Source organism: Pteronotus mesoamericanus, unplaced genomic scaffold, assembly GCF_021234165.1.
Source record: "Pteronotus mesoamericanus isolate MK-2021 breed Mesoamerican mustached bat unplaced genomic scaffold, CSHL_Meso_final scaffold_636, whole genome shotgun sequence".
Taxonomy (NCBI): Eukaryota; Metazoa; Chordata; class Mammalia; order Chiroptera; family Mormoopidae; genus Pteronotus; species Pteronotus mesoamericanus.
In genome coordinates this window covers 2,242,531-2,268,859 of record NW_026555324.1, presented here as the reverse complement: position 1 = coordinate 2,268,859, position 26,329 = coordinate 2,242,531, and the positions used below count along the sequence as shown (strand labels likewise).

Here is a 26,329-nt window from a genome sequence, read left to right as displayed (position 1 = left end):
CCCTTCGCTTTTTGTTTTGGGGTCTGTCACTGTACAAATGGAACACCATTTCTTTAGCTAATCATCGCTGATGGAGAACTAGGTTTTCCCTCTTTTGCAACAGGCAAGGTTCAGTGAATAGTTGTGTCCTCTTCTCATTTTGTACACGTGGGCGAATGGATCTTAAGAGAAATTCTTGAAGTAGAATAGCTGAATAAAAGGGGGCATGCATTTGTTTTTTGATGGATATTCACAAACTGAGCTTTTAATGTGGGGTAACAGGCATCCTACCCTAACTCTTGAATACTCCCTAAGTCTTTATTGCATGCCAACTGTATCTTGGGCACTTTGCTGGGCATATGTGGGGACATGGCTGACACTAACTATCACCCCAAAATATGTGAATGCCAGCTTAGGGAAAGGCTCTGAAAGAAAGAGGCTCTTAGTTCTACAGAGCCTATCAGATACCTGATAGAGCTGGGAGAGGAAAGGAAAGGCTCCTTGAAGGAGGCGATGGTTAAGACCATATAAGAAGAATGATTAGAGATTCTCCAGGTCGGAGAAGTGGGCACACAGAGCAGCAGGACTTTCCAGGCTACAGGAACAACAAGTGCAGAAACCTTGCTAAAAGTATCTATGACCGCAGAGCAAAAATCCCCAAAGTCTAGTGGCTTAGAACAATACCCTTGTGTCATTGTGGGTTGGGAATTTGGAAGCAGCAACACTGAGTAGGTCTAGTGTGAGGCCTCTCAAGAGGGTACAAATATTGGCTGGGGTTACAGTCATCTGAAGGCTTGACTGGGGCTGGAGGAGCCACTTCCAAAGTGGTCCATTCACCAGGCTGAGAAATTGGTTCCTCTTCCCATGGGCCTCCCTATAGGGCTGCTTGAGCATCCTTACAACATGATGGCTGGCTTCCCTCATTAGAACAATCAACGGCTTCTATGACCTAGTCTAAGAAGTCATATACCTTTGCTTCTACCATATTCTCTTGGGGACACAGACCAGCCTTGAATCTGTGGGAGAGGACTCTGCAAGGGCATGAACGCTGAGAGGTGAGGAATGTTGAGAGCCCAGTGCGGGCTGGCTTCCACAGGTCTTAGGCAGGAAAGGGCCAGAAATATCCAAGATGTACCTCAGCTAGGGTGAACGAAGGAGAGAGTGGCAAAAGCTGATGTGGGCAGGGCTAGGTTAGCAGGGATTGGGTTAATCTAAAAGCGCTGAGAAGCCATTCAGGTATGTGGAATGGGCTAGGGAGGAGAGGACAGGGTCAGATTAGGATCCTGAGAAGATCCCTCCCACTGCCATGTAGAGAATAGGTGGGAGAGGGCTGAATGGCAGCCCAGGAAGGAGGCCGGGTGGGTGGGTGTCCAGGAGGGAGGTGAGAGTGACCAGGGCCAGGACAGATCAAGGACTGTCTAAAGCAAAAACCCACCAAGCTTAGCAGCAAGCCTTCTGTGATCTCAAACAGAAAGCCATCAGCCTGCTCCAGGACTAGAGACAACCTGACTTTGCAACCGGAGCTGATTTGGGCCTAAGTTTCCCTGCAAGTTGCAGGCAGGTCTGCCCAGCACAATTCCGTGTGGTCTCTCCAGACTGATTCCTGGACATTGAGCCTGGACAGAGAGCTTGCAGGCCCTGCACTGCTGCTCTTCCTGCCTGGCCTCCTGTCTGGGGCATAAGGGGCAAAGTGTGCCATCAAACCCTTGAGGGTTGCTGCCACTGCGTGCCTCTGCTGGGCCTTGCACTAGGGGAGAGACCTCAGGGCTGTGACTAATTCCCCAGCATGTGGCATGACTCAGCACCGACCTTCCTACTGACCATGGTGAGGACACATGATCACCCCTCCACTAGCCCCAGTGCTTTGGGCTGCCCGGATCTTTGTTGGGCTGGCCTAAGCCTCTCCAGCATTTGTGAAGTGTTCCCTCTCCTGGCCTCTGGAGTGTGGCCCTACAACTGGAGGCTGGAATATGGCCTGAGAAGCAGGGAGCCTAGGCCAGGCAAGTCTTCTCGTGAGGGTTTTGTGAACACTACCAAGAGGTGGAGGTGGGGTGAATGACCGCAAGAGCTGAACCTGGTTTTTGTTTATTTTTTGTTTGTTTTTTTAAAGAAATTTTTTTTAAAAAGTCTCACTTGAGACGGGGGTGGGTGGGTGGGTGGGGGTGTGTGTGTGTGTGTGTGTGTGTGTGTGTGTGTGTGGTGAGAGAAACATTGATCAGTTACCTCCTGTACAAGCCCAGGCTGAAGATTGAACCAAAACCTAGGTATGTGCCCTGACCAGGGATTGAACCTGCAACATTTTGGTGCACAGGATGATGCTCCAACCAACTGAGCCACCCAGCCCCCAGCCTCAAACTAGGTTTCCCCTGGAAGTTCCAGTCCCTTTGCTAAAGGGATCAACCCATAATTAGGTCGGGGAGGCAGTCTCCGAGGGTCCAACCAGTCACTGTGGAGGCTCTTGAAGCAATGAATAATCTTTCTGCATTGATTTAGCTGACATTTTTAGTGGTCAGATGACCTCTAGAAAACCACTAAAAACTCTGGAGTGAAGCAGGTGACTCAGGGACTAGAGACAACCTGACTTTGCAACTGGAGCTGATGCGGACCTAAGTTTCCCTGTCTGTAAATCGGAAACTACATTGTTGTGAGGGAGAAAACCGCTTTATACATACCAACATTTGCCTTTACTCTGCATCAGGTGCCTCCCATGTGCTACCTCCCATGTCCTATATATTAATTCAACTGATACTTGGATTCCTATGGAAGGAGCCCTTGGAGTGTCAGCTGTGAAGGAGGCAGACCAGGTACTCTCCCTCTGGGGCTCACAGCCTTTGCAGGGATCAGCACTCTAACGCCCACGGGCTGAATCTGGCCCACCATCTGTTTTGGTAAATAAAGTCTTACTGGAACACAGCCATGCCTATTTGTTTATATATTATCTATGGCTCTTTTCATGCTATAATGGTAGCATTGAATAGCTGCGACAGAGACATAGGGCCAGCAAAATCTGACATATTTAGCATTTGATTCTTTATAGAAACACTTGCTGATCCCTGCTCTGTTCTAGTGGAACAGGCAGACTACAATAGATGTAAGGAAGAGAATCTCTGGCTGTAAATGCTGTGAAGGAACCGGGTAATAGGGTAGAGTGACTCAGGGCAGTGGCGAGGGGTTCCTTCCAGAAGGTCAGGAGAAAGCCTCTGGGTAGCACCCAACTCTGAGCTGTGTGAACCCCTCAGAAGAGCGACCTGGGGAGGAGTGACAGAAGGGCAAAGGCTTTGGGGCACAGAAGAGCTTGAGAGACTCAAAGTGGGGCAATCAAGCTGGAGCTCAGTGGGAGGGAGAATGAGGTGCCTCCAGGCAGGACCCTGCAAATGGAATAAGATACTTAGATTTTAGTTCAAGGGCAATGGGAGTTTTAGTGGGGAATAAGAAAATGGCATGTTCGGATTTTTATTTTTGTAAAGCTCTGTGGACACAGTGGTCTCAGATCACAGAGGAGGCCGCTAGGACCGTCCCTGTGAGTGATGATGGCAGTCTGGCCTGGGGTGGTGGCAGAGTAAATAAGCAGAAAGACCTGGTTATATTTCAGAGGAAGAACTAACAGAGGTTCCTCATGTCTTACATGTGCAGGGAGGAGAGGAATTAAAGATGTCTGGCTTTTTGCCTCCGAGCAACTTGAGAGTGGGTCCAATTGGGCTGGAAGCCCAGTTTCGGCATCAACTTGCCCGAACCCTTCTGTTAAATGGGCCAATTATCCCTTGGCAAAAGGGTTATAAAGATAATCCACCTGAGGGGAAGCCTCCACTAAATACAGCGCTCTCCTGTGAGCTGAGGCCCCTGAACAACAGATCTGCTTATGTCTCCCCTCCCTTCCCTGTCCTGCGAGCCCACCTTTTCCTAAGGTGGGTTAGGGGCCCAGGTGCTGGCTTTTGACAGGTCTGTGGGACTTGAGCTTCACTCTGGCCAGACTGTCTTCTATCTGCTCCCTGCTTTCTGCCCCTCTCCTTAGTCCAGCTCCCCCAGTGCTGTCCCTTTGGCATCTCAGGGCCTCATAGCAGGTCAACCCTGGGGTCACTGTTTTGAATTCAGACTCTGGAAGCTAAAGACACCTTGATTGCGGTCCCTGCTGCTTACTGTGGTCCTGAGTCTATGATCTTGGGTAAACAGGCTCCGAACCAGGCTTTTTAAAAAATCCTCACCTGAAGATATGTTTGTTGTTGTTGTTGCTGGGCGGGCGGGCGTGCATGCGTGCGTGTGTGTGTGGTTGCTGGGTGGGTGTGTGTGTGTGGGAGGGGGAGAAATGAGAGAGAAACATCAATCAGTTGCCTCCTGTATAAGCCCTGACTGGGGATAGAACCCGCACTCTAGTAAAGTACCCTGACTGGAAATCAAACCCACAACATTTTTGTGTACAAGACAATGCTCCAACTGAGACACTTGGCCAGGGCTGAGCCAGGCTCCTTTGTAAAAAAAAAAAAAAAAATATCCTAGGCCACAGGAAATGAGGTCCTGATATCTCCCTTAATGCTTAAGAATTAAATAACTCCTTTAAAGAGCTTGGTACAGTACATAAGTGCTTATTAAATATTAAATTAATAGCTATTAACTTTAGTCCTACTGTTTCAGTTCCCCTGCACCTTGCCAAGAGTGGGTAACCCATAGCAACCAGAGGGTCTAAGGCCCATTTCTGGCCAGGCTGACCCCTCCTCATAAGCTGTTGGGGAAGATACGTTTATGCATGTGTTTACAAACACATTCACTTATAAATTTTGTAATACAAAAATTAAAACTATACCATAATTTTCAACTCTGTTCTGGTCTTTTTGTTGTTGTTATGGCAGGTAAAGTATTCTTAAAAAAAAAACAACAAACCACCTCAGCCCTACCTCATTAGTTTTTTATTGTGGTAAAAAACACATAGTATTTACCATCTTAGTCATTTTTAAGTTTACAGTACAGCATTGTTAACTACATGTACTTTGTGGTGCAACATATCTCTGGCACTTTTTCATCTTGTAAAACTGAAATTGTTTGTATTGAACAACTTCCCTTTCCCCCCACTCCCACTAGCTCCTGGTAACCTCAATAGTTCTTTCTCATATTAAGAGTCTGACTACCTTAGATACCTCCAGTAAGTGGAATCATACAGTATTTGCCTCTTGAGACTGGCTTATTTCACTTACCATTATAACCTCAAGGTTTATCCAGATTGTTTCAAAGGGCAGGATTTCCTTATCTTAAGGCTAAAAAATATTTCTTGTATGTGTATGCCACATTTTCTTTATCCACTCACCTATCACTGGACATTTGGGTTGCGTCCAGCTCTTGGCTACTGTGGGTAATGCTGCAACAATCAAGCTGGGTATGCAATATCTTTGAGATCCTGTTTTCAGTTCTTCTGAAAGAAGTAGGATGGCTGGATCATATGGTAGTTTTATTTTTATTTTTTGAGGAACTTCCACAATTTTCTATAGCTGCTGCACCATTTTACATCCCCACCAACAGCACATGGGTTCCAATCTCCACATTTTTGTCATACTTCGTATTGTTTTTTGGATAATGGCCATCCTAATGGGTGTGAGATGATATCTCATTGTGGTTTTAATTTGCATTTCCTTGACTAGTGATGTTGAGCATCTTTTTATGTGCTTGTTGGTCATTTGTGTATCTCAAGAGGATTTGAAATGTGTAGCCAAATCCTTTGTCCATTTTTTAATTAAGTTATGTCTGAGTTGTACGAGTTCTTTATACATTCTGGATGTTAACTCCTTATTGCATATGTGGTTTCCAAATATTTTCTCCCATTCTATTGGTTGCCTTTTCACTTTGTTGATTGATTCCTTTGCTGTTAAGTTTGATGTAGTCCCATTTGTCTATCGTAGTTTTTATTGTTTGTGCTTTTTGTATCCTATCCAAGAAATTATTGCCAAGTCCAGTGCCATGAAACTGTCCCCCCACATTTTCTTCTAGGAGTTCTACAGTTTCAGGCCTTACATTTAGTCTTTAATCCATTTTGAGTTAATTTTTTATTTTTAAAAAGATTTTTACTTTTAGAGAGGGGGGAAGGGAGGGAGAGAAACATCCATGTGAGAGAGGTACATGGATTTGTTGTCTCTTGCTACTCTAAACTGGAGACCTGGCCTGCAACCTAGGCATGTGCCCTGACTGGGAACTGAACCTGGTACCTCTTGGTTTGCAGGTCAGCGTTCAATCCACTGAGCCACAGCAGCCAGGGCTTGAGTTAATTTTTTAAGTTTTTATTTTGAGAGAGGGGGAAGGAGAAAGGGAGGAACAGAAACATGGATGCAAGAAACATCAATCCATTACCTCTCAGTACACACCCCGACCAGAGACAGAACTCCAACCCAGGTATGTGCCCAGAGACCAAACCCCAACTGAGGCATGTGCCCCTACCAGGACTCAAAATGGCAACCTGTGACACCCAACCAACTGAACCACACCAGTCAGGGCTGAGTTAATTTTCTATATGGTGTAAGGTAAGGGTACAACTTCATTCTTTAATATATGGGTATTCAATTTTCCCAACAGCATTTGTTAGGCTATCCTTTCCCTAAGTTCTGGTGCTTTTTTAAACACAGGCTGTAGAAGTGGCCCCAGCCTCCCTAAACTTGAGATCCTTGGTGCTAGTTACATATTTCATGCATTCTGGTGATTTTTTTTTTTTTTTTTTTTTTTTTTTTTTTTTTTTTTGAGTAGGTGCTATTAGCCCCTTTTTCCAGATAAGGAAACTAAGGCTGGGTCCGAATGACCTGCCCAAGGTCCTTACAGTGAGAAAATAAAGTGGTGGTGGGATTGGAACTGAGAACTTGATCTTAACGCCAGCACGCTTGAATCCCGTGGGGATCCTCCCTTTTTTATCCCCAGCACGCTGGCAAGAATGAATGAATGACTGTCTCGGGCAGGGCTTGGAGCAAACGGTGGATCTTGGACAAGCCCATTGCCTCAGGCAGGGGTGCGCACCAGCCTCGCGCATGCGCATTCCCTGCGCGTGGCAGGCTCCACTCTGTCTGCCTGCACCTGGTACAGTCTCTCTCAGCTTGGTATGTCCCGTCTTCCCCCATGACCGGGCCAGGGTGGTACGCGCCACCTCGGCTCGCAGCCCCTCCCTGTCGGTTTCCGCGCGAAAAGCCAGAGCTGCCTGTGCTGCCGACACCTCTGCTGCAGATTCTGAGATGCCTGCCCGTACAGCCCCGGCCCGGGTGCCCGCGTTGGCCTCCCGGGCCATCTCACTGCCCGACGATGTCCGCAGGCGGTAGGTGCCGCAGGGGACCGCGAGCTCTGTGGGGTGGCATGGCACTGGGGATGAAGGGTTTGCTTCCCCTCTGGGTAGCCCTTGGCTGCCGCTGACAGACGGGCGCGCATGCGTGGGATAGCGCGGCAGCTGTTGGCGCGGGCAGGGTGGGACTTCCGGTCGCGCGCGTCCAGGGCTGTTTGGCGCCAAAATGGGCCAAGGCCCCTAACAGTTCCCTCATGACTAGAAACTTGGGGTCTCCCATGACTCCAGAGTAGAACAAGCTCAGAATTCGCTTCAGGGATCCCTTTCTTAGAACACCAGCAGGCCTGGCCCCTGCCTCCAGCTTGGTTGCACAGGAAGTGGGCAGCCCGTGGCCTCAGGACACCCCTCAACCAGGCACTTTGGCCTCCACTTCCGGTGCAAGCTGTGGGGTGGGGGTGGGTGGGTGGGTAGGGGCAGCCTGATCCCTAGGGGTGTTTCAGGGGACCCTCCTTGGCGTTCCCGCACCAACATCCCGATGGCGACCACCAGAGACAGACGCCGCCGGTCAGGGCCCGGGCGCAGCTGGCTCAGGTTTGCGAGTCCTGTCTTTTTTTGGAGAGCTTCCTCCATCTCCAGGTGCAGGGGAAGTCGTATTCTGGAAGAAACTGTTACCATGCACGAGGGCCAGAGCTCAGGCAGCATGAAGACCGAATGAGCTTTTCTAGTAAATCTGCCCCTGTGAGCCTTGGCATCAAGGAAGCCTTGGCTAGGGGGAACTGGCTGCAGTTTGCAGCACGTGCCTGGGGGTGGGGGTAGTGAGGTGCGGTGGCTAATGTCAGGGATGGCTATAGCGATTCTGTGCACATGGGTGGCTGCACATGGGAAGACTCCTGGGTCCCCGGCTTCTTGTTTGGAAAGGGCACCCATTTCACTCCTGAAAACCCGCATCCCTCGCCGTACCCTTCACTAGTCACAGGACCCTTGACCAGGCCAGAACACTTCATTCGGGAGTGACCCCGACTTTGCCACTTCCCCGTGGTTGTTTCCTATGGTGGTACCTGGGCAGGTCTGATTTGGACCTTTGTGGGTATTAGGGTCTCCTTAGCAGGTGTTTAAAGTTCCAGCTGCTTTTTAAGCAGTTAGAAGGGGCGTATTGTTGAAGAGTCTGCATCTCTAGTCCCTCCCAAGACATATAACATGCCTTCAAATGGAAATGGAATTATGAAAGTCTCTGGTTTCATAATGTTGATTCAATACACAGACGTTGGGGCCCGGTCTTCTTTACTCTGATGGTGATAACTTTACCTCCACTGGCTTGTTTATGACCTTGGACAAGTGTCATACACAAGCTACAGCGGTGGACTAGGGTTATTAGTATACATTGTAAAGTGGTATTGGAGTAAATGAGAATATGCCTGACACACAAAGGCCCGCATGTTAACGTTGTATTGGCTAATCTTACTGGCTCAGGGGTTTTATTGGCTGAATTCGAATGTTAGGTGAGTGTTAACAATCTGCTCTTTACTGTAGGTTCCATATTTTGAACTAGAATTGCTTACTGCAGGCATGGAGTTTGAGTTCTGCTTTAGACCTGTGATAGGCATTGAAATTGTCAGCTTATGATAGTATCTTACCAACTTTCCTTACACTTTGAATTTTAGTGTGCAAAATACACACATCAACATGGCATTCAACACTCCCTTAAACTTAGATTTGTAAATGCAAGTATAACTCTTTTTGATTTACAAAAATAGAGATGAGTAATCTATATGACAGGAACCTTAAATCCATTAGAATACTCTAGTAGCAAAGTTTAGGCCTGGTCCTTATTTATGCATTTGTCACTTTTGCTAACTTGTGTTTACATAGCACCTTCTTTTGAAATGCGCATATAGTTAATTCCATTACGTATGTAATGACCTGCCCAAAAGTAGAAAGTATTTTCAACTTTTGGTCTTTAACTTCTTTACTGAAGTATTACTTACCCAAAGTCTTCTAAAAAAGCATGCCTTTCAGGGCAAGCCACACTTTTCCATTTGATTTTTCTTTCTCAGCCCAAGCAACCATCATTTGTATAGAAAAAGTGGTAGTCTTCTACTTGTCTTCCTGTTGCCACTTAGGTCTGTTTTCTGTAAGTGGAAACTGATCCTCTTACAACACAAGTTGGATCCAGTTGTTTTCCTGCCCCTCCCCCCCGACCCCCACTGCCTGGTATACTTGGCCTGAAGTCTGGAATCTGTGTCCACTTGCCTGAGTCATCTTGTGCTCTTCTCAAAAGTCGAGCAGGCCTTCTTTTAGGTTCTCGGGGCCTGAGGCTATGCAGTGACAAATGTGAGGCTGGGCACCATTTACCCCTTCATTCTTGACTGTGCTCAGAAAGGCAGCCTCCTTCCCCCAGCGTTGGAGAAGGGTGTGGAATTCTGTTAGTGCACGTCAGGGTTGCCAGGCAGCATGCGTAGTTGAAGACTTGTCCGAGAATGTTTTCTGTGTTCATTGTGTCTGCAGTTTGGTGTGCAGTGAACTCACATGCTTACATGCCAAACTTTTCCCGTCTAATGAAGCCTGGGTTTGCACATGATTCTAGCAACCTTTGCACAACTCTGATTAGCCTTCGTAATTATGACAGCTTTCTTATCTGCTAGTCATTCTGTGATGAGATTAAACCGGGCCTTGAAATTCTTAACTAGTTCCATGGCTCCTGCTGAGTAGGTAATGTATAGGGGGAAAAAACTGACTGACCTTTCTAGTTCTCCCCTGTGGTAGGATTCTAGAGGCGCAGGCCACTGGGGTTCAAATCCCACCCTGCCACCTGCAGCTGTGTAGCTAACCTCTTGGTGCTTTATCTGTAGAATGGGATGAAGGTGCCTGTTCTACCAGGGCATTATGAAGACTGACTGAGCTACTAGGTGTAAACGTGGTAGAATAAGCACCTGCACAGAAACCTAGTGTTTATCACATGGTCTGCTGTATATTTCATTTCCATTAGGGGAGCATACTTTAAGTACTAACATGCAGATTATACACTGAGGCAGGAAGTAATGTAACATTGTATATGGTGTAGAGATGAGCTATATGTCTGCTTTTTCCAAACTTTCTTTGCCTAGTTTCTTGTAGAATGGTCTGGACTTGCTTTCTTGACCACCTTAGCTTTTGTGCCAGCGGTCCACTCCTACTCTTGTTTAGGCATTCTCTTCTTTAGGGTTAGGTGGCTTTTTATCTCCTTTCAACTCAGTGTATTCCGTCTTAATTCTCTGTATCTTTGACTTCTGTGTTGCTGTCTACTACTAGGGAGCCCCTTTCTTCCCTGATTTCCCCCATCTCCTTTCCCTTTCCCTTTCTTTCATTCATTCTTGGACCCTCCTCTCTTCTGGTGTGGACTTCTGCTTTCAGCAATTGGGGTGCCCACTGGAGAGAGAGATCTCCAGTTTTGATGCCTAGCTGGAGGGCCAGTTCTAATTTCTAGCTGTTGAATAGCCATTTGGGTAGCTGCTCTTCACCAAAACTTCTGAAACACATGGCCTGCTTACTCTCCTTTTATCCCACCAAAAAGTTCTGAATTTCTGATATATTCATTTTCAATTGCTATGATAACAAATTACCACAATTTCAGTGGTTTAAATAAAACAACAAATTTATTATCTTATAGTTCTGTAGGTCAGAAATCTGGAATGAGTCTCACTAGATTAAAATCAAAGTGTCACCAGGCTGTATTCCTTTCTGGAGGCTTTAGGGGAGAATATGTTTCCCTTTTAGGTAGAATTCAATACCTTGTGGTTATAAGACTAAAGTTCCTTTTCTCTTGCTAGCTCTAGGCTGAACATCTTTCTGGATGTGATATACAGTTGACCCTTGAACAACTTGGGGGTTGGGGTGCTGAACCTCTGCACAGTCAAAAAATTTATAACTTGACTCCCCCAAACTTAACTAATAGCTTAATGTTAACCAGAAGCCTTATGGATAACATAAATCATCTATTAACACATGTTGTATGTTATATGTATTATTACTGTATTCCTACAGTAAAGGAAACTAGAGAAAAGAAAGTGTTAAGAAAATCAGCCCTGGTCAGTGTGGCTCGGTTGGAGCATCATCCTGTAACTAGAGGGTTGCCAGTTTGAATCTGGGTTGGGGCACATTCGGGAGGCAGCCGATTGGTGCTTCTCTTTCATTGATGTTTCTCTCTGTCTCACCCTTCCCCTCTCTCTCGAATGAGAAGAAAATAAAACTTTTAAAAAATCATAATGAAGAAAAAATACATTTACAGTATTTAGTGAAGAAATCCATGTAGAAGTGGACCTGTGTAGTTCAAACCTGTGGTGTTTAAGGGTCATCTGCACTGCCACTGTATCGGGAGTCCGCTGAGAGGCTTTTTCTACAGAAAGACCTTTCCTGACCACCTAAGTTGGGAGGTCCTTACCTGGCAATGCCTGTGTCCAATCCCCCAACTCACTGCCTGGAACAGGGCCTACCGTATAGTATGTACTCCCAGATGTGAGTGGCGATCAAAGCTAGAAGCAGGGCCCACATGCACTAGGAACAGCCACTGTGATATTGGTTCAGCAAAGCCTGTTGCTCACGCTCCTGGCTTTGCTGCTAACGCTTGCCCTCTGGAAAAGCTTTGTTCCTGCCCTTTGAGCAAGTGACAACTGAGTGCCTAGTCTCTGTGGGTGCTGGATGGGAGAATCCAGAGATGGTGGAGGCCTGGTTTCTGCCCAGAGTGTTCCCGCTCCACTGACTACACTAACCCAGCAGGTTAGAGCTGTTGCCCTACTGCCTGTAGTCAGCACACAGGCTAGGAACAGTCTCTTCACTCACCTCCCTTTCCTCAGGGTCCTCTATTCTCGCTCCTTTATTCTTTTTTTCTCCCTTCCCCCCAAAAGAGGCAAGATACTAATCTTAAATAATTAAATCAGGCCATGATTTTTCCAGCCAAACTCATGACAGTCCTGCACTTCTGAATGATTAGGTACAAACATTACAAAGATGAGCTCTTGGGGCAGGTACCTGCCAAGTCTTCTAACTTCATGCATCTCCCCTGGGTGTGGGCACCCCTGCTGCCTTAATTCCCATATTTCATACATTCCTCTTGCGAATGCTGCCATCCCCCAACCTCAGCCTTTAGGAATGTTAGCTGCCTGTTCCCCACAGCATCCCGTGGCCCTGCTCCACTCATTCGGACACCGACCACACTGTGGTATACCTCCTTATTGGCTCTCCTCGTCCAGCTGGGGGAAGACCACCTATAGGTCACTTAATTTACAGAAGGAACCTAACTCTGTGACCTGCTTTCTTTCCCAGCACCTTTTGAAATTATATATATGGGGAGGGGAGCAAAAGTAGGTTTACAGCTGTACATTTACTTTTCCCTACCCTGTGTTGTTATAGAACTTCAGTATCATCTCTCACCATCAGGAAAACTGTCCCCCAAAAAGGGAGCTTGTTTCAGTCACGAATGGCTTCTTAATGTGTAGGCATTACAACAGGCATTCAAAAAGGCGGGGGGTGGGGGCGCTATACTTTTATCCTACCACGCATGTATATTAAATTTACTTCCAGAATTCTTTAGAACTGTTATACTAATTCTTCACAGGTAAAGTTGCTTAACAAGTTTGTTGTTTTTTTTTTTCTTTTCCTTATTTTTCTCCCCTAGGCTCAAAGATTTGGAAAGAGATAGCCTAACAGAAAAGGTAATTTCTATCTTAAAAAATTTTTATTGCCAAATGTGACTACTTGACAGATATTCTGTAGCTTGTAAAAAGTTTAAGTGGAATTGGCTTTTTTCCATAAAAATTTGAGATGACGTAAATACTCTTGTTTAATGTGCTGTGTTAATATGCTGCTAATATTGGTGGACTTTGGTAATTTGTCGACAAGTTTTCCAGTCGAGGTTCTAAACCTATACTCTGAACTATAACTTGTCCTGGTCACACTGTTTCAAAAGTCTGGTTTTGTGCTAATAAATCATATGTGACTGTCTCCCCTCTGATCTTTCCATTTTTTACCACTCTGGAGATGGTGTGATAATGATCTGAATGGAAATACCATCAAAGTGCCTCATGAATACTTAAGCTGTATGTGTGGTTTTTGTTTTTGTTTTGTAGTCAGCATTGCCTGCCAGTCAGTCATTGTTACCTGACCAGGCAGCATGATTATTTGTGTATTAGTCCATTAGTAGCTTGGGAGTTTGGGGACTTCTAAACCTATATCTTTCCCTTAGGAGTGTGTGAAGGAGAAATTGAATCTCTTGCACGAGTTTCTGCAAACAGAAATAAAGAATCAGCTATGTGATTTGGAAACGAAATTACACAAAGAAGAATTATCAGAGGTAAGTCAGTTTTCAGTATCGTGACATCTAGAAAACGTCTCCTGTTGTGTAGCTTGTCTGGGACCAGAGAGGAGGAATAATCCCCAGCTCTTCTTGTTACCTGATAGTTATAAAGGAAATGCCTGTGTTTCCTTATTCTCTTACTGCCACTTGTTTACATTCACTGCTACTTAAATTATCCTTTCCTGCTGTAGGAGGGCTACCTGGCTAAAGTCAAATCCCTTTTAAATAAAGATTTGTCCTTGGAGAACGGAGCACATGCTTTCAGTCGGGAAGTGAATGGATGTCTAGAAAACGGGAGCCATTCGAGTGGTGAAAACCGCAGAGTGAGAATGGCAGAGGAAAACAAGTCGCCCAAACCCATGTCCAAACCTTGCACGCCCAGGAGAAGCAAGTCTGATGGAGAGACAAAGTGTAAGAGCCCTTAACTCATTTGACCTTGATGGAGACTGTTACCACATAAGGAAGGGGACAGTCAGACTTGGAGCCATAGGTCCTCCTGGGCAGTACTTCCTGATTAATTTCTGGTGTATACCTCTAACTAGTAAGTATACTTCCTGACTAGCTTAGGTGTATACTAATCTAAATTTTGCCTTTGACCAAGTCTAGAGCATTAGATCCCAAAACATGGAAACATGGCTAAGTTTATGAGTTAGAAGGTATAAGATAATAGAAGCTACTGATACTGATTCCTTTTTAAGCTAAACATTTATCCTTAGACTCCTTCCCAGTTTGTAATCAAAATAACTCTTTTGGAATCTTTATAAACAAAAGATAATGGACTTGAACTCAGGTCCACTTCTCAGCCACTTCACTTTTTGATGGTTCTGTTTCCTTGTCTGGTTCTGGGGTCGGCCCCTCATAATAAGAGCTTGTGTAAAGTGGTTCAGCAAACTGGCAGGTAGGTGCTAATTGCCAACTTTATCAAGACAGTTGTTGATTAGAATAAGAGGGGAAGGACACTTAATCCTCTGCGTTAACTTGGTGATGCTGAAGAACTGCTCCTTTGCTGTGAACTTTTTTTTATTCATAGTGGCTTTTTTTCTTTAAACAGCTGAAGTCTCACCTAGCCCCAGGATTACAAGGCAAACTACCAGGCAGACAACCATCACCTCTCATTTCACAAGGGGGTCAGTATGTAATGAATTGACAGCTGCCTTTTCTAGGGGCCAGCCGCTTTTGGTAAAACATGTATGCAATTAGTAAGATGTAATTTAGCACTACTTTCCATATTGCATAGGTTTTCATCATGTAGTTTTGTTCATTAGACATTTATGAACAGCATTGTTTTTTTACATTCATTATTTTAGTTTCAGATATACAGCAATAGTGGTTAGACAATCATAAACTTTATAAAATGTTCCCCCTGATATTGCCAGTACCCACCTGGCACCATAGAGAGTTATTACAATATTATTGACTATATTCCCTGTCCTCTATTCTATATCCCTGTATGAACAGCATTTTTGGATACCTCATCTCTTTTTACTCTTACTATAGGAAACATCAAAAAATTGGTAGGGACAGTAAAATGAAACCCCCAGTATCCCATCACCTAGTGTCATCAGTTAACAGTTCCACCGTCTCACTTGTGCCCCCATACACTCCAACTATATTGCTCCATGTGGATTACAACTCCATATACCCCCAGGTCCCCCCAACTGGATTACTGTGAAACAGATCTCAGTTGTCATTTTATCTATAAATATTTCAGTAGATTTCTAGGCAACGAAGTCTTTCTGTCTGACAAATTTTAAATTCATATTTTTCTATAATTGCTAACATTTAGGAAACAATCTCCTTTTAAAAAGGTAAAACATAACATACTATTTTTTTGCCTTATAAAGTGTAATAATTCCTTACTATCATATACATAGCCAGTGTTCACATTTCCCCATGTGTAGCAAACAAAGTGTTTGGTTGATTTGTTCCTTAACCTTTCAAGTTATAGATTCCTTTTTATATTCTTGCCATTTGAGAAAAAAAAAAAATAGGTTATCTGAAAAAAATTAAGTCATTTGTCCAGTGGAGATCCTAGATCTGGCTGACTGCATCCTTATGGTGGTTAATGTGTTCCCTTATCTCCATTTCCTGTAATCTGGTAGTTATGTCTAGAGGCTTGGTCAGATTCCAGATCTGTTTTTTGAGACTCCTTCATAGATGGCTCTGTAGGCTTCCATTGGAAGCATGTAATTTCTCTTCTGTGATACCAGCAGCTGATAATCAACATCTAGATTCACAATTTCGTAGCGTTTGCAAAAGTGCGATATTCTAAACGTATCACTCAAAGAAATATTAAACTTGAAGGCTCTTTCAACATCCTGACAATGAGGGCGTCTCAGAGGGAAGAGGGCATCCGTGCCCTGAATCTGCCCTAATGAGGGTGGGGGGCATGTAAGTCGTTCCACACCTGCTGGGGGGCTAGGGTCTGTCTGAGCTAACGGCTGCCTTCCTGTGCTTGATAGCCCTGCCAAACGGAAACCTGAGGATGACCCTGAAAGAGCCAAACTGGATGATTCTGTCGATGAAGAAGAAAAAGACCAGGTAAGGCTGGCTCTTTAAAGTTTCTTCACTCTGTCTTTTTTGGGTACATTTGCTGATAATTGTGACTTTATACCTGGTCTATCTAAATAGACTTCAAACAACTGAGGTGTTAGTATCCCTGGACCCAAGGCAGTCGCTGTTTATCACGGTCAGACCTGAGGGCCCAGCAGGCCCTGCCACTTACAAGGATACTAAGTGTACTATGTCAGTCTGTTTCCTCTTCTGTCTTCCTTCCTACCTGTAGCTGATGAGTTCTGACAGTCACACCAGCAGGTAGGACATGTTTAAAGCATTTGCTTATGATGTTAGATAAGCATCTTTCTCCCATCTAATTTCTCTGTAAAAGCAGAGAATTCCACAGTTGTTACATGTAGTGTAATAGTGCTGCTTAGACTTCTAAGGTTAGAAAACTGCTGGCTTACTGAAGACCTTTGATACAGAAAATGTCAGTCTTTGGTACTGTCCCATGTGACTTAGGGAAGGACAGACCTATGTAATACTAGATGATCACACACTATTGATTCTCATTTCAATTTTGCCACAGGATAAGCTCTGAAAATTGAAGGGAAATCTTTTGTAGGTTTACATGTGGGTAGGAAATGCCTAACTGCTACTTAGTGAAGATGAGCCTCCATGGTTCGTCCTCAGGCAGGGTTTCTCAAACATGGCATTACTGATTTGGGGCCTGGGTAATCCTTTGCTATGGGGGCAGTTTTATGCACTACAGTGTTTAGCCACATCCTGGACCTCCACCCACTAGATGCCAGTAGCGTTGCCCCTCTCCCTTCCCAGTTGTGGCAACAAAGTCATCTTCAGATATTGCCAGAATCCCTGGGAGCAAAAATGTCCTGGGTGAGAAGCATTGGGCTAAGGGATCAGTCAGGGGGTCACTGGGCTACCATTAGCATGGAGGTAGGCTTGACGTTCTGTTGTAGGACACACAAAGTCTCATCACTTTATTCTTGGAAATTAGATGTCACTGTTCATGATCTTTGTTCATATATCTGTAGTTACGTTTAGTCAGACTACCCACTCAAGTGGGAAACTGAGGCACAGAGGGAAGCAGCTTATGCGATCATGTGACCTACCTAATCTCTTGCCTCCTAGGTAGAATTTTTACAGGTGAGTGAAGTCACATCTTACAATATTGATAACTGTTTTTATAAATGCACTAGTTTTAATTAGAGTTTCTTGTACTCTACCTTTTGGAGAGCTTACATGACCTGTTCATCAGGCTTCTAGAGAAACACACAACAAGCCAGTTCACTAGCAGAGTGTGCGAGGCCTTGGCGGGGCTTCATGGATGAACACTTGTGAAAATGGCGTTTATTCCAATATGCTAGGATAAGACTTAGAATACCAAACAAATGTTATCAGATGGCATTGGTCAAATAAGTAGTAATATAGACAATCTTAAGTGAGTTTAAAGTGAATTTATTATGTTTTAAAAACAGGTATTACATGCTCCTGGTAAAGTAAAACTTTCAAACACTACTAAAAGGTGTATATAATACATAGATCTCCCTCCTTCCTCGTCCCCTTGAACCTCTTGTTTGCGTTTCTTAGGGGCAAGTATTATTCAGTGTCTTCTATGTTGTTTCAGGTTATATACAGGGTCCAGCACAAATAATGCACCTTATTTTATTACATAATCTTTTATTACAAAATCATAAGCATGTAATTCTGTAACATAACAATATCACACTCAAGCACACCGTAGTCATATTTGATCATTTGAGGTGAAATGTTCAAATTAAAACTACAAATTATTGCACATTATTACTCTACCAACCACACTCAAGTAGGCGTTACTTCTGCTGGGTCCTGTATACACACATGTATATATATTAGTATAGTATATCAGTATAAAATATATATTCCGATTCTCTAGAGAAACACGAACCAATAGGATAGTTGTCTGTGTATATATGAGATTCATTGTAACTCTGGATCCTTCAGAGAAACAGAACGGAAGGGGGGAGGGTGTGTGTGTGGGGGGGGTGTGATTAATTTTTAAATAATTGGTTCACGTGAATTTTGAGGCTGGAAATACACAGGACAGGCTTACAGGTTGGAGACCCGGGGAAGAGTTGATGTTGCAGCTTGATTCTGAAAGCAGATCTGGAGACAGAATTTTTTATTTTTTATATATATGTACATATGTAGTTTGATATTTTCAGTATTTGTGTTTCACATAATACAGAGAAATTATGTAACTTACCCAACTTTTCCCCAATGGTAACACCTCACATAACTGTAATACAATAACCAACCCAGGAAATTGACATTGGTACCATCTACAGACTTTATTCAGGTTTCACCAGTTTTCAAGTGTGTGTGTGTGTGTGTGTGTGTGTGTGTGGTCACTTGCATACATGTATGAATTTTTGTAACTACCACCTCAAACAAGAATCAAATGTTTCATCACAACATATTTTTATCTGTTTTAAATACATAAATACAGCTATTCTGCAGATGGCAAATATTGTCAACTTAGGGTACTAATGTACTAGGGTATTCACCTAAGGAGAGCTGGTGTCCAGCTTATGTTGTCATCACTTCATGATGTGAATCCTGAATTACTATTTTGTTCTAATAGTGGAGAACTCCTGACACGAGGTGGAAGGTCTCTGACTTTTTATGTAGGCACACTGGACAATCCATAGTGTGCGGACACATCCCGGGGCAACCCCTAGGCCTGTCTTTCTGTTTTGAGGCGGGTGGGACATTGCCAGACAGCTGGTTGCTCAACCTTCTCCCCTTAGCCTAGGCCCCCCATTCCCACCCTCTCTTTAATCATATGAAATGTATTTTCTTAATACTTTGACTTATGTTTTTGGTTTTGATCTTTTGAAATGAATAATTTTTTCTTTTTCTTTCTTTCTCTCCACACAGGAGGAAAAGAGACGTCGAATCGCATCCAGAGAACTGTAAGAATAATTATTATACCTTTTTTGTTCTATGCAAGGTGTAGGAATAATGTTTCAGAAATGTTTTAAAAAGAACTTATAGTGAATTGCGGTGACTGTAAATAGCTTAAGGATACTGAGTTTGGGGTCAGAATAACCTTTTTAATGCAGGTAGAATTCTCATTGTGGAGAATGAATTGAGGACAACTGGCAGTTATCAGAACCAGATCTATGGGTCACTGAAATATTAAATGTTAAGGTAGCATGTTCCTTTTAGGGCTCCTGAGATAGAGATCGTTTTGGGGGGTAATAAGGAGAACCTTAAGAAAACTGCTTCCACGGGAGGAGTCTGAAAGTCACCCTTGGGCTGTATTATTTTGCTTGACAGAGTTGCCAGACCGCTTTCTGCAGAAGAACCAGAAAGAGTAAAACCAGGAACACACATGGAAGAGGAAGAAGAAAGAGATGAAAAAGTAAAGCATGGTCACCTCCAAATTTGTCACTTCTACCTTAATGAGCCCCCATTTGGTTCTAGGCAGGAGATGGAGAGTGTGTGGGAACAGAATAACCTTCATTAATGATCAAAACGACTATGACGTTGGCTAAAATACTTTTCAAACTCATTTTTCTGGTGGTTCTCTATGTGGAAGGTGGGTTATACTGCTGTTGTGATAGGAAATTCATCGGTGGTAGGCCTGGGGTCAGCTGGACCTTTGCTGTCTCCCGTCCAAGCAGTAACCAGGCCCAACCCTGCTTAGCTTCCAAGATCAGATGAGATTGGGCACATTCAGGGTGGTATGGCCCTAGACTGGACGGTTGCTGTCTCATCAATCCATCACAGAGCTTCAGTCTGTCCCCTCACCCACCTGCCTCTTACCCAAGGGAACTGGAGATTTCATTTTCAGGCATGTGAGGTACTAAAATTCTACAGCTTTGTTTAGATATAAAGTTACATTCTTAACTGAGATCAGGCTAGCAAATCTCCACAGCTCCTTGGTAAAATCAGAGTTTAGGGTTATAAAGCACAGATGTACCACCTGAACCCCCTTGGGGAGGGGGTGGGAAAAGGAATGGGGTTTAATACTAGAAACTTTACCATGGGACAAAGGGCCGACATTGGGTGGTGACAGGTGATACAGCAATATGGGGTCCCCTTTTGGTTTTCATGTTAAGATATAGATTAGAAGTTTCTTACAAATTTGGATGGGTGATGAGTACCTTTATTAGGACATTGTTAAAGAATGGGTGTCGTTATTCGACTCTAATGGAGGGTCAGCTAAGGCATATGCTAATTCTTGAACCATTTGGTGCTTGAAGCTAGTCTTTAATTACACTCCCTACCCTGATGCTAGTTAAAATAAGACAGCAGTTAGGCACCTGACAGGTGTCTCAACTCTTTTAGAACAGGCAGTGTTAGTGGGCTAGCTCAGTCGCCCTCAGAAGCAGCAGCTTTGGGCAAAACTGAAGTTGCTTACCCGTGGTCAGACTCCCAGGATCTCTTCTTGCAGTAGGAAGGTTCTCAACATGTTTTTTCTCTTAACACCACTGACCTTTGTGGTCTCTTCATAACGTGAAGAGTTTTTGAGGCTGAATTTGACTTGAGTAGTTCTCTAGAGAGATGTGTTTAGCTCTTTAAACCTGGACTCAAAAGGATGTGTTGTCCATGTTTGAGATGGAACTCCTGTCTAGATTGGGTCATGCTACTTTATTTCTTTATTACAGATTCCTAGTTTTGATATAAAGTTACTATACATGAGGTTGTCGATGCTTGTGACAGGTGACAGGGATTTAGGGGTAAATACTTCAACTGCAAAATCTGTTATCTAAGAGTTTCTTTAATTTCTTGCCTACTTACTCCACCAAAAAAAGTTTTGCTGCCTTGAAGGTAGACAATTTTTACTCCCACCAACTAGACTATAGGATCGGTTTAGATATTTTATTTTCATAGAACATTTTAATAGAAAAATTAGGACCAAATGAGGGGAAATTAACTAGTTTTTTTTTTCCTACACATAGGAGAAGAGACTCAGAAGTCAAACCAAAGAACTGTAAGTACAGTTAACACGCCTTTGTACTTTATATTGTGAAACTTACTGTTAAAATAAGTATTTTAGTGAAAAAAATAATGGATTGGACAGTCCATTAGGAGCATTAATTACTTATGTAGTATGTGGGTGAGTTCCATCTGTGGAAGGTCATACCACCACAGTGAAGGCTGAGGTCAGCTGAGATTCATCTGACCTTGACCCCAGGCCCTTCCTCAGCTGTAATCATACAGCAAGCAATTCTCCAGTGGTGTTACAAGGGCACTGAATAAGCAGCTATGTTATGTCTATTACCCATAGCTATGAAAATGCTATTGTATAACAAATAGCCCCAAAGCTCAGTGGCTTAAGACAGTTAACCATTTATTGAGCACACAAGTCTACAGCTTGGTGACTGTTGGCTGATCTTGGCCAGGGATGACGGGGCTGACCTGCTTCTGCCCCACGATTTGGTCAGCCTGGGCGCAGTCTCATGGCAGTAGCGGACCATGAGGGCAGAACTGAAAAGCAACACCTTTTCAAGCTTCTTTTGACATCCATTTGGCTGAAGCAAACGTGGAGACTGAGACTAAACCTGGGTAGGGGTGGGTACAACACCCAAACCCAGTGGCAGGGCCCTGGCATGGGGGGGAGGTGAAGATCTTACGTGTGCCGTTGGCTGTCCACAGCCAGTGATGCAGATGGCACCAGCCTTTGCTTACCTACAGAGAGGCGGCCTCAGGCTAGACACTTGCGCTGCGGGTAGGAGTCCCATCAGATCATAAGAAATCAGTGGAATCCCTGTGTCTGTTTTTTGTTTTAAACTACTGGCATCTCTCTCATCAACATTTCTATAAAGTATTGATGGCATTTCTGAGATCAAAAGTTCTGAGGTGATCAATGCCCTTTGGGTTTCCTGCAGTGAAGACTTGCCCTTCAGATAGGAAAGGTGATCCATGCTCTAACTCAGGGAGGAGACCGTTCATAAGCCCGCATCGGGCTGCTCTAGGCTGCTCTAGGCTGCTCGCAGTGGCGTCGGGCTCCCTGAGCTGACTGGGGGGTGTGTCTGGTTTGTTTTGTGACAGAACACCTAAAGAGAAATCTAAGGAGGAGCCGGACAGAGAAGCGAGTCCAGGAGTTCAGGCTGAAATGGATGAAGGAGATGAGAAAGTAATGACTGAATCTTTGTTATTATATTCTTTTAATTATATTTTATTGTTTATGCTTACAGTTGTCCTGAGTTTTTCCTCATTGGCCCTCCTCCACCCAGCACCCGCTACTCCCTCTGGCAATCCCCCCCACCATTGTTCCTGTCCATGGGTCATGTGCATAAGTTCTTTGGCTGCTCCCTTTCCTGTACTTTACATTCCCATGGCTATTCTGTAACTACCTATTTGTACTTCTTAATCCCCTGACCTCTTCACACATTCTTCTACACCTCCGCTTCCATCTGGCAACCATCTGGTAACTACTTTTCTCTTGCTGCTTTTAAGATTCTTCATCTTTAAACTTTGGCACTTTAATGATGAGTCTTGGAGTGAACCTCTTTGCATCCATCTTGTTTGGGACTCCCTGTGCTTCCTGGATTTGCATGTCTATTTTCTTAATCAAATTAGGGAAGTTTTCTTTCACTATTTTTTCAGATAGATTTGCAGTTTCTCATGCTCTTCTCCTTCCGGCACCGCTATAATGTAAATGTTGGACCTCTTGAAGTTGTTCCAGAGGCTGCTTATACTATCGTCATTTTTTTTTATTATTCTTTTTTCATCTTATTCTGCATGGTTGTTTTTTTGCTTCCTTATGTTCCAGATTATAGATTTGATTCTCAGCTTTATCTACTCTACTGTTTCCATGTAAATTGTTCTTGATTTCAATTAATGAATCCTTCATTTCTGCCTGGATATTTTTTATGCTGCTTAGGTCCTGACTAAGTTCCTTGAGCATCCTTATAACTAGTGTTTTGAACTCTGCATCTGATAGATTGCTTCTCTCCATTTCATTGAACTCTTTCTGGAGTTTTGATCTGTTCTTTCATTTGGACCATGTTCCTTTCTCTCCTCGTTTAGGCAGCCTCTCTGGGTTTGTGTCTACGTATTGGGTAGAGTTGCTTTGAGTCCATGTTTGGTAGTATGGCCTAATGTAGTAGGTGTCCTGTAGGGTCCAGTGGCGCAGCTTTCCCTGTCATCCAAGGTGGGTACTTGAGCTGTGCCTTTGTGTGGGCTGAGTACACCCTCTTGTAGTTGAGCTTTGGTTGCTACTGGCAGATCAATGGGAGGGATTTACCCAGGCCAGTCAGTTGCAAGGATTGGCTGTGGCCACTGACCACCAACCTCCACCCTCCATGGAGGGTCAGCTGTGCAGGGGCAGGGTGGTGGTGCTCTGATGTGATTTGTAGCTGTCCACTGAGTGTGTTGGCCCTGGGGATTCCCAGGTGGTGCAGGCCACGGTCAGCTCTCACCTGTGTTTTGCCTGGGCACCCTGCCTTAGCTGTAAAGCAGTCTGAGATGGCTGCTACTTGTGCTAGGCTTAGAGATTCCCAAGCTAAGTCAAGCTGTGATTCTAATCTGGCTGCTGCTACTGCTAGATCTGGGGCTCATTGATGTCAACTCTTGTTTGAGAGCATTTTCCATGAGAGGAAGTTGTGAAGCTTGAGCTAAGAACAGCCATTCATATAGAAAGGTAGTTTGGGTGGGCCCAAAAGTAGAGTGGGGCAGAATCTCTGGGGATCTCTAAGGGAGGTTGGTGTTAGCCAGGTTGATGGAGTCTCAGATACAGCACCAGCCTACTGGCTCTGTGGGAAGGGGGTTTAGCAAAGGGACAATGGCCTCTACTTATCCTGATGCCAGACACTTCAGTTTCTCCCTGTATGCCACTGGTGCCTTTCAAGCTGCTACACCGAGGAACTGCTTGGGACTCCAGTAGTTTCTTCCACCAACTCTATGCCTGCTGGTTTTTGCAGCCAGAAGTTGTGGGGGCTTATCTTCCTAGCATCCTGGGTTTAGGGGCCTGGTATGGGGCTGGGACTCCTCACTCCCAAGATATCCCCCCTGAATTTTTATCCACCACACGTGGGTGTGGGACCAGCCTGTTCTGTGTCTGTGCCCCTCCTACCAGTTTGGATGGATGTGGTTTCTTTTATTCTGTAGTTGTCAAACTTCCATTCAACTTGATTTCTGATGCTTCTGAGTGCTTAGTTGTTCATATTTTAGTTGTAATTTTGATGTGGTTGTATGAAGAGGTGAGCCATGTCTCCCTGTGCTGCCATCTTGGCCAAAAGTTGTTACTTTATTCTGTGTTCCCATTTGGTTGGGAGAAATGACATAGAGCAGGGCTCTGGGTTCAAAACTAACCCTACCTACCTGTGGGGTGACTCTGGGCAAATTACTTAATCCCCCCGCCTGTAGGGGCAGGTAGTTGTCACTGTTTTTCAGTGCCTGACGTGTAGTGAACATTCAGCTCAGTTGTCTGTTTATCCATCATGGTGAAAAAGGCCAGTGTGCGCCTTGACTAAGATGTCTTTGGAACGAGCTGCTCTTAAGATCCACTCTATAGAGAAGCCCTGATGCGTGTCAACCCAGACATGTCTCCTAAGTTCTGAACCTAGTTCCCTCCATTCCCACCAGCCTTCTCACCTCCAGTTCAGCTAAGTAAACATGTTTTAGGGTTTAAATGTAATAATACATTGAGGCAAGGCTGGGCCTATCCACAGGGCTGTCCTGCTACTTGAATACTCGGGGTTGGGGGTAAATTTACTGGGGGCCACAGCAGAGGAAACACAAGCTCTTTAAGCAGTTTTGTCTCTGTGTGCTTCTGTCTGTTGAAATCTAGAGAGTGGAGCCTGAGGTCACATGTTCCTGGCCATGAGCATTCTTGACTTCCAGCCTGGTTGGCCATGGGCGTCTATTCTTGTCCTATGGCAGATGACTCTTGGTGTTCCCGCCAGCTTGCTCTAACATCTTACTGTCTGTCATCTTTTCTGTCCAAGTATTGGTTGCCTTCCTAGAGAGGATTTAGTGGTGGTGTCAGACCACGCATTCTTCTCCAACAGACTGGCAGGTGATTTAGAATACACAGCCAGCATTTCGCCTTTTTAATGTTGTCGATTCTTCTCTTTTAATAGATTCACTCATAGATTTGTTGCTTTATGGAAGATGAACTATATTATCAGAAAAGCATTTTTTTTTGCCTGCAAGTTCAGAAGATACTTGATTGTCCATATAGAACAAGAAGTTGATAAGAGTCTGGAGTTCTTTTTTAAAAAAGATTGTCTGTTTGTTTATTTTTAGAGAGAAGAAGGGGAAAGAGAAATTTGTTCCATTTATTTGTGTTCATTGGTTGCTTATTGTATGTGCCCTGACCTGGGATCAAACCCATAACCGTGGAGTATTGGGATGATGCTCTAACCAACTAAACTCCTTGGCCATGGTAGAATTCTTATTATTTCTTAATTTTCCAGATTCTAAGTCTTGTGCTGCCCCATCCCAGACCCCCACTATCTCAGTGCTTGTCTTCAGCCTTGACCCGATGACAAATGAAGCCATAGGCATTTTGGCCAACATAAGCAAAATTGCTATGTTTCCTATGCTGAGCTTTCCTGAGACAGGTTGGCAAACTATGGCCCACGGGCTAAATCTGGCCCTCTATTTTTGTATAAAGCTTTATTGAACCATAACCATGCCTTTTCATTTACATATTGTCTCTGGTTGCTTTTGTGCTTTAGAGGCAGAGATGAGTAGTTGTGACATGTGTCTTGCAAATCTGAAAATGTTTGTTTTCAGGCCTTTTCTAGAAATTGTTTGCCAGTTGTTTGTTCAACTCTTGTTTGGAGGGGTAAGGACTGAATTAAAAACTTGAAGCCTCATCTCTACCCTGTACATCTGCTGAGGTCCTCCTGCTCTCTAGTTCTGCAGTGCTGCAGTCACTGACTGATACTTCGGGTTTGGTCTAGCTCTTTCTCAAAGGCTAATTTTTTCCCCTTTATCTCTCCATTTCTGCTTCCTCCCTCTCAGGATGAAAAGAGGCACAGAAGTCAACCCAAAGATCTGTAAGTGTTTAATGCTTGCACTTTTGCGCTGTGCTTTGTGTAATTTTAATTACTAAAATAAGTATTCTAGAGATCTATGACTATGTAGAGGTTTACAGGGAGTTGCTGATGCTATTAGAAGATTGGATCAGTTGGGGCAGGGTTGGATAAGAAACCAAACTGAGCCCTCTTGCCTCTTACCTTCTGCCTGTGGCACTTCTGTCATGGCACAGAGCCATATGTGTCCCTTAGCTTCCAGCACCTCTCATCAGGCTCCCCCATCTG

General features: G+C 44.3%; 1 protein-coding gene across 1 annotated transcript in view; it reads left to right on the top strand.

The window, feature by feature from the left end:
* Window positions 1-7,099: 7,099 nt before the first annotated feature.
* The window catches only part of DNMT1 (DNA methyltransferase 1), a 40,493-nt gene continuing 21,263 nt past the window's right edge, over window positions 7,100-26,329 (top strand). Inside the window, exons 1-11 of the mRNA XM_054562222.1 lie at window positions 7,100-7,255; window positions 12,870-12,906; window positions 13,437-13,544; window positions 13,739-13,958; window positions 14,599-14,674; window positions 16,010-16,088; window positions 18,984-19,018; window positions 19,386-19,470; window positions 21,014-21,045; window positions 22,107-22,191; window positions 26,031-26,065. Of these exons, the coding sequence (XP_054418197.1) occupies window positions 7,176-7,255; window positions 12,870-12,906; window positions 13,437-13,544; window positions 13,739-13,958; window positions 14,599-14,674; window positions 16,010-16,088; window positions 18,984-19,018; window positions 19,386-19,470; window positions 21,014-21,045; window positions 22,107-22,191; window positions 26,031-26,065 (872 nt within the window). The 5' untranslated portion in view covers window positions 7,100-7,175. The remainder of the gene's footprint in view (window positions 7,256-12,869; window positions 12,907-13,436; window positions 13,545-13,738; window positions 13,959-14,598; window positions 14,675-16,009; window positions 16,089-18,983; window positions 19,019-19,385; window positions 19,471-21,013; window positions 21,046-22,106; window positions 22,192-26,030; window positions 26,066-26,329) is intronic.